The 7910-nt window shown below is 49.5% G+C and overlaps 1 protein-coding gene across 1 annotated transcript in view; it reads right to left on the bottom strand.

Moving 5' to 3' along the window:
* Nucleotides 1-875: 875 nt before the first annotated feature.
* MDC1 (mediator of DNA damage checkpoint 1) overlaps nt 876-7910 on the bottom strand; it is a 13897-nt gene continuing 6862 nt past the window's right edge. The window contains 12 exon segments of the mRNA XM_081042786.1: nt 876-1580; nt 2541-2651; nt 2736-2861; nt 3439-3621; nt 3731-3850; nt 3929-5128; nt 5579-5622; nt 6256-6471; nt 6897-6980; nt 7103-7210; nt 7715-7900; nt 7903-7906. Of these exon segments, the coding sequence (XP_080898912.1) occupies nt 1413-1580; nt 2541-2651; nt 2736-2861; nt 3439-3621; nt 3731-3850; nt 3929-5128; nt 5579-5622; nt 6256-6471; nt 6897-6980; nt 7103-7210; nt 7715-7900; nt 7903-7906 (2550 nt within the window). The 3' untranslated portion in view covers nt 876-1412.

Here is a 7910-nt window from a genome sequence, read left to right as displayed (position 1 = left end):
AGTCACTTCCCCTTTTCTCTTCCCCCAACCCCTAGCAACCACCACTCTCTCTATGGATTCACCTATTCTGGGTATTTCATGTCATTGGAATCAGACAATGTGAACTTTTGTGTCTGGCTTCTCTCATCTGGCATAATGCTTTTGAGGGTCATGTTCCGCACTGCAGCATGGATCAGCACTTCATCCCTGTTTGTGGCTGAATAACAACCCATTTACACGTCTGCCACGTGTTTATCCATTCATCCCCTGATGAACATTTATGTTTCCATCTTTTGGCTCTTGTGAAGTGTTGATATGAACATTTGTATACAAGTAGTTGTGAAAAAGTATTTTAATTATTTCAGATGTTTACCTACAAGTGGAATTGCTGGGTCATTTTCATTGCTGGGGAATATTTTCATCAGTAATTGTATGTTTAACTTTTTGAGTAACTATCAAAAACTGTGTACCACAGCGGCTAAACCATTTTACATTCCTACCAGCATGTGTAAGGGTTCCAATTTCTCCATATCCTTGTAATCAACCAACTTTTTTTTTTTTTTTTTTTTAGATTTTATTGGGGAAGGAGAACAGGACTTTATTGGGGAACAGTGTGTACTTCCGGGACTTTTTCCAAGTCAATTTGTTGTCCTTTCAGTCTTAGTTGTGGAGGGCGCAGCTCAGCTCCAGGTCCAGTTGCCGTTGCTAGTTGCGGGGGGTGCAGCCCACCACCCCTTGCGGGACTTGAGGAGTTGAACCGGCAACCTTGTGGTTGAGAGCCCGTGCGCTCCAACCAACTGAGCCACCTGTCCGCCCCTCAAACAACTTTTAAAACCTAAATTTAAGAAATGTTATATATAAAAAACCTATTAAAAACACTGCACTACACCATAAGGCACAGAGTGAATATTTATTTATCACAGAGGTTAAGCCTAAGCTCTAACTGTATAAATACTGGAAAAGCAGGCCAGAAAAGTGCAAGGACTTACTCAAAGTCAAAGCCAAAGGACGCTTCTGACAAGATGGGGCCAGGAGAGAGGAAAGTATTTCAGTAGCGTTCCATAACTCCACCCTCAACGTTACTCACATCCTTCAAGTTCCTGACACCAAAATTGTTTCCACTATGTTTTGGAGGATAATTAAGAACCCCAATAAATGAAGAGGACGCGAGATGGCTTCCAAATGGGAGGCAGGACACTGTGCGTACCACCGCGCAGTAGTACATCAGTCCAGCTAGAGATGAGAACCACTTAAGACATCTGAGCACGAGGGTAGCCGACTTTAAATGGCCATTTAAGAAAATCTGTGGCTCCCAATCTCCCTATCTTTGTTTACCCATAAGCCTCCTATCAGTACACCCCACTCCTTTTCCAAGCCCTAAGTTTTTTCTCCCAAATATTTTCTAATACGTTTATTGGTCTGGGGTGGGGTTTTCAGGTGGATGACATTTCCAACGTGGAAAGGACAAAGGCCTCTGGCTTGGCTTCCTGCTTCAGCACCCCTGTCAGCAGGAACTCAGGTGAGAGGACCGGCAGCCCAACCCGAAATGGAATGCAGCATCGAGGGACGTCTTGGGAGCACGTGACCACAACTCTCTGAGGCTGGGGAAGACAGAGAGCACAGACAGAAAGTCAGGGGGAAAGTCCCCTAGAAATAGGCGTAGGGCCCACTCATCAGTTTTAGCATCACTAAGACAGCAGCTCCAGATAGGAAGCCACACGAAGCACACTGCATTGTCTATGAAGCATTCTTGCCAGAAAGTTGACCCTGAATTTATTGAAGCCTTCCAGATTAACCATAATTTACAGGAAATGTAGTAGATGAATAAGATAAATGACACAACAGGGAGGGAGCAAGCAGAAACATCCAGACTGAGGAACATTCTAAAAGGACAGCTGCCCTAGTTGCTGCAGGAAGTCACTGGCATAAAAAGGGCTGGGTGGGCTGCGGGGACGCCCTGGAGTAAAAGAGAGTTAAGAGATGTAACAACTGCAGCAACACACGGACCTTGTCTACATCCTGACATGAACTGCAGAAAGCTATTTTCAGACAACTGGAGAAATGTGATTAATGGAGTAGGAGAAAATGACCGAGAAACTATTGTTAATTTTGTTATGGATCAATAATGGCATTGTGTTTATGTAAGAAAATGTACATATTTCTTAGAGATGTGTATTTTTAGCATGTAGGAGGAAATAATATGATGTTTGCACTTTCCTTTAAAATACTTCAGTAAAGAAAATGAAAAAGAAAAAAAGGGATACATAGAGCATATGTAGCAAAATCTAAACTAACCTGTTGACTCTGAGGGATTGGTATATGGAGGTTCACTACATTCTTCTTTCTCCTTTTAGGTATATTTGCAATTATTAAAACTACAAAATAGAACTAAGTCCACTTGGAATCAGCAGACCTATTCCCTCTTTCCTATCTCTTTCTGTACCATAGGTCTTCTCTCACCCTCCCACTACCCTATATTCCCACCTGTACCTCCATTTTGTCTTCCAGCCCTTTCCCATTCCAGCCACTTTAGCTGTCACCTCCGCAGATGCAGAACGTACCTTATAGGAGCGGGGCATGCTGGGTAGGAGAGTGCCTCCACAGCATTTGATGATCTCTCCCATCTGAGCTGGAGGAGGCTGGACTCCAGGGGTCACATGAATCTCATAGCCCTAAGAGGAAGAAAATGGTGTAGGCAGTGGACTGTTGGGAAACTTCTGGAGGGAGGGCTGAAGCATGGGAACACAGCCTCTCACCTCCAGCAGCCTTCGTTCCCGAGCGCGGCTCAGGGCATCTCGGAGGCTGAAGCCAAAGTTCTTCTCCTGCTCAGGGTCAGTCACCACATAGTCATCTGGGGGCAAGAAGCAACCGGCCCTGCGGGACTAAGGACAGAAGACAGTGTCAGAGCTCAGGCCAGCCACCCAGCTCTGCTGCCTCGTATTTATGGGGAACTCAAAGTGTTTTAACCAAGGATAATCATGATTACCTTACAAAAATGGAATTTACAATGCCTCTTCAAAGCATTCTATTTTAACAGGAAACTTAGCTTCACGGAATTCATACACTGAAAGGTTTTGTTTTTTTCAAGTGTACATTTTGTTGTCATTATAAGACAAAACAGAACACAGCATAAGGGAATCTATTCATGCTTCAGGTCCTTCTCCTTCCAGGAAGCAGCACTGTTATACTATTTCCAGTTAGCAAAATCTGGCCTAATTTAGTAACCCTTCTTCCTCTGGTGTGAGTTCTTTCAGCAGAGGCAGCCACTGCGATGGCTTAGTAGTAGCGTAAGCCACCAATGCTACCCCAGAAATCACAAAGTGTCTTTTGAACTAAGCCTTCTGCCTTACTCACCCCTTCCTTCCTGCCCCTCCTCCTCCCACCACTGTCTAGAGTGCTAGGCGAGCAGTCTTCTTCCGTCACTCTCTATTGGTCTGTCCTCATCTGCTGGCCTCTCACCTGGTGCAGCCAGTCCAGGGAAAGGATAGGGATTCCCCGCCCCAGGGCACACAGGAACTTGACTGTCCGGCGGATTCGATCAGTCACCAGGTAGGACGCCTCTGCCACTGAGCTGGCAAGACTTCCCCCCAGGGCCAGCACTGCCCGCTCTCCCCGGGCATCCACCACTCCTGTGAAGAGCACCTGAAGAGGGAGTTAACCTGAGCTGGTCACAGAAACCAGTGCCATCAGTGCCCATCTCCCACGTCCCCTGGGTCTCCTCCCACAAAGCCCCATGACCGTTCTCTCCTACTTTGGGGGCTGTGGACTCCTGGTTAGGTTTGCTCCGTCGGAGGCTGCGGCTAGGCATTCCCTTGGGCTCCTCCTCGGCCTGGTCTCTCTTTCTCTTGCCTGGTCCTGGGATCACTTCATTCTGGGATTGAGAAGGATCACGGTGGAGTTTTTGAGCCCAAGCCCTTTCCCAGCTCCATAGCCCCAGGCCTCTACTCACCTCTTTCTTGAGGGATTCTGTCTTCTGGGGGATGTCCCCTCTTCGGAGCCGTTTCTGAAGTGGGGGTGAATCCACAGTCCCTAAAGGCCTCTTATGGTTTTGAGAGGCCTTAGGCTGGGGCTCTGGAGTGGACCTGTATCTACCTGCTGCTTCTACCTCTTGGATCTGAGGAACATGAGTGGTAGCCTGAGGAAGCTGGGCAAAGGCAGGCTCAGGAAGGGTCTTAAGGGACTCGGCTGCTCTCACTGCTCCTCGCCTGCGGGTCCTTGCAGAATGGGAGTCAGGTTCAGGGGGTGCAGTGCAGGGGTTGTGAACAATGGGAGCTGCAAGGAACCCATGCTTCCTAGTGGCCCTTGGCCTCCTGCTGCAATTGGCTTGAGGGATGGGCTCAGGGGGAATAGGCTGGTCTGTGGGAGTGGAAGGTTCAAGGTCAGGGGCTGTGGATTCAATTGGTTGGTCGGTCTTGACAGAGGACCTGTGTGTCCTGCCCCGACTGGCCCGAGATGTGGGTTTGAGGGTGATAAGCTGGTCTGTAAGGGTGGAAGGCTGGAGCTCAGGGGTTGTGGGGACAATTGGTTCAGGGATCTTGACAGGAGACCTATGTGTCCTGCCCCGAGATATGGGCTTGGGGGTGACAGGTGTCTTGACAGAAGATCTATGTGTCCTGCCCCGACTGGCCCGAGATGTGGGTTTGGGGGTGACAGGTGTCTTGACAGAAGATCTATGTATCCTGCCCCGACTGGCCCGAGATGTATTTTTGGGAGTCACAGGCTGGTCTTTGGCGGTGGAAGACTGCAGCTCAGGGGCTGTGAGGACAACTGGGGCAGGGGACCTATGTGTCCTTCTCCGAGTGGCCCAAGATGTGGGCTCAGGGCTGACGGGCTGGTCTGTGGGGGTGGTGGGCTGGGGCTCCAAGGCTATAGAAGAAACTGGAGAGGGGGTCATCCTGGAGGATCCTCGGGGCCTGACTTTGGGTTTTGCATAGAGAGGGTCCAGCTCCGAGGACAAGGGAGTCTCTGGAGCTTCCTGAGCGCTCTTTTGCCTGGTTCTGGGAATGGGCGGCTCTGAAGGTGGAGAGGGAGAGAAGAGGGGCTGAGGTGCAGGATGCTTTTGGCTCTGAGAAATGAGAAGGTCTGGGAGTGGGGCTGCGGCTTCAGGTCCTGTCGGAGGCAGATAAGCACCTAGGGGTTCTGGGTCACCCTGGGGAGAAAGAGAAGCAAGTGAGGGAGGGAGAGGCAGGGGGAAGATAGGACTCCATACTGCTCTGGAGACTTGTTTAGGGTTAGAGTGTGCACACTGGCATTGCTCTTTCTGTTTGTGACCATCTCCTATTAGACTGGGAGCTGCCCGGGGAGGAAGTCGTCTTCTTGCCTACCCACCTCGCCCCACACCACCACTATAGTGTTCTCAGTATACGGATGACGGACAGTTGGGAAAAGACGGAAGGAACACAAAGAAAGGGACTTTCTTTCTGAGTCAGGTAGAGGGAGACAGAACTTGGGAAACAGACATATGGAAAACAACAGGTGTCAAGGTAAAGGGACAGAAGCCAACTAAGGAGTGTGAAAATGGAAGACAGTGTGGGGAGGGCAGTGGAGGGGGTGCAGATGTGACTTGTGGGGTGGGGGGGGCAGAGAAAGCAGCTCTCACCTGAGAAGCCTTCTCAGCAGGTGGCATCTTGTAGTTCAAGTGGCCTAGACAGAAAGTAAGGACAGTATGGGTGAGGTCTAAGCAGTTACCGAGGGGATGAGTGTCACAAGGGCTAGGTAGTACTGTGGGCCCCCTGCCTCCTGGCGCTCCCCTTTCTCCACCTGACTGGATCCCAGAAGCTCCCGGGGCTGAAGCTAGTCCCTGAAGGTCTCCTGCCCCGACTTCAGGCCCTGCTGCTGGACTGGAGGCCTGCCCTTTCTGGGCCTGGCTCCCCCGCTCTGCGTCCCCTCTCCAGGAGCCTCCCTCCAGTGTCACTTTGGGTACGTTGGCCTCTAGCCCATCTCGTGCCAGTTTCTCTGCTTCTCTCTCAACTATTTCTCTTACAAAAGTCTGCTTTACTATCCTTTTCTTTTGTAGCTCCTTGGGTGTCTCAATTTCTATCTTCACTCTCCACATACTTTTCCGTACTTGCACCTTTCACCGTTTTCTCAGATTCTTGTCTCTGAGTGGCTCTAGCCAACACCTGTTTCCTCTCCCTGTCTTGCATCACCCGAGTTAATTCTTCCTCTCCCATCACATCTTGTCTCTCTCCTTCCGGTGGCAGTTTCTTGCTTTCCCTCTCCAATAGCCCTCTCTGGGGGTCACCCGCTCTGCTATTTCTCTTGGTGTACGCATGCCTTTCTCCACACTCTGCATCCCTCGGCCTTGAACCCTCAAGGGCTCTGTGTGAACTGGGCTTTCTGGATGCTGGTCTCGAGGAGGTGCCCCAGGTGGAGAGGGGCAAGAGCCACGGGCCTCAAGGTGGGCAGCAATGGGATGGGTCTCAGAGGCCTCTGACTCCTTTGAGCAGAATGGCTGTGTAGGCAAGATCTCCCATGGCTCATCCAGGGCGCCTGAAGTTGAGTGAGAGAGAGAGAGAGAGAGAGAGAGAGAGAGAGAGAGAGAGAGAGAGAGAGAGAGAGAGAGAGAGAGGGAGAGAGAGAGAGAGAGAGAGACACAGAATAGGATAGGATTAAGATATATTCATGAACAATAAATCTATATGGGTCATTAAAGGAAAGCTGGGAATAATGAGGATAGTTGTAACATTTAATATTTGTCTCAAAAAGTAAGACCATACCTTCATATAAAAGCTCTCACAGTAGCCTCTTAAAACTTATGTTAGACTACCTGCTCTATGGGTCCAAGTTAATTGGCATTTTTTTCTAATGAGATAGAGAAACATCAGCAAAATAATTGAAGAATATGAAAAAAAAACATTAGAGGGATAAAACAAGGATGCTAAGTTAGGGGCACAGAGAAGGGGAGTTTCTTATACCTGGGTCCTGGGAGCTGCAATAGGAAGGGCCAGGTTCTTGGGGTATGAAAGCCTGGGTGGGTTCATCCTCCATGCTCTTGACTGCTGCACAGGAAAACATGGCCTAAGCATAGCTCCTCCACAGAACTCAAAGGCCCATTCTCGGTCTCCAACCCTGGCCATGCCAGCTCTCACACCCTTCAAGGACCACTAGTCTAATCTCTCACCTCCTGCTTGCACCAGTATCCCTATGATGGAGCTGTCCTCACCTTCCAGGCTCTGATTCTCTGTCTCCACAAAGCACTGGGTAGCTTGCAGGTCCAGATCTTTGGAATCTGTTGGGGGAGGAATACAGGATAATAAAAAATCATATGTGACCCATAACTCCTTACTTTTTTCCTACTATTCTCTCCCTAATCCAAACCTGTATGCAATGGACTGAATGTTTGTATTCCCCCCAAAACTCTTATATTGAAACCTAATCTCCAAAGTGATGGTATTAGGAAGTGGTGCCCTTGGGCAGTGCTTAGGTCATGAGGGTGGAGTCCCCATAAATGGGATTAGTGTCCTTACAAAAGGGACCCCAGAAAGAATCCTTGTGCCCTTCTGCCATGAGGACATGGTGACATGGCCACTATGAAAAAGGAAGCAGGGCCTCACCACACACTGAATCTGCTGGCGCCTTGATCTTACACTTGCCAGCGTTTAGAACTGTGAGAAATAAATGTTTGTTGTTCATAAGCCATCCACTCTGTGGTATTGTATTATAGCAGCTTGAATGAACTAAACACCCTGTCAGCTTTCACCTTAAGGGTCGGGGGAAGCAGGCCAGCACTTACCATCACAATTGCCTCCAGAGTCTCTCATCATGTCCACATGTGGGTCTCTCCCACTTTCTGTGGAGGGCTGGGCTCCCTTTCTCTGCAGCTGGGTGGGTTCCCCTGGAGTGCCTGTGTCAACCACCACATCTGTTAGGTTCTCCCTCGAGACAGGGAGGAGATCCTGCCCCACTTGTGCTACAGGTAACCACCCTGG

The sequence above is a fragment of the Rhinolophus hipposideros genome, assembly GCF_964194185.1.
Source record: "Rhinolophus hipposideros genome assembly, chromosome: 3".
NCBI classification, from domain to species: domain Eukaryota; kingdom Metazoa; phylum Chordata; class Mammalia; order Chiroptera; family Rhinolophidae; genus Rhinolophus; species Rhinolophus hipposideros.
The sequence above is the reverse complement of the archived record's forward strand: the minus strand, read 5'-3'. Positions and strand labels throughout refer to the sequence as shown.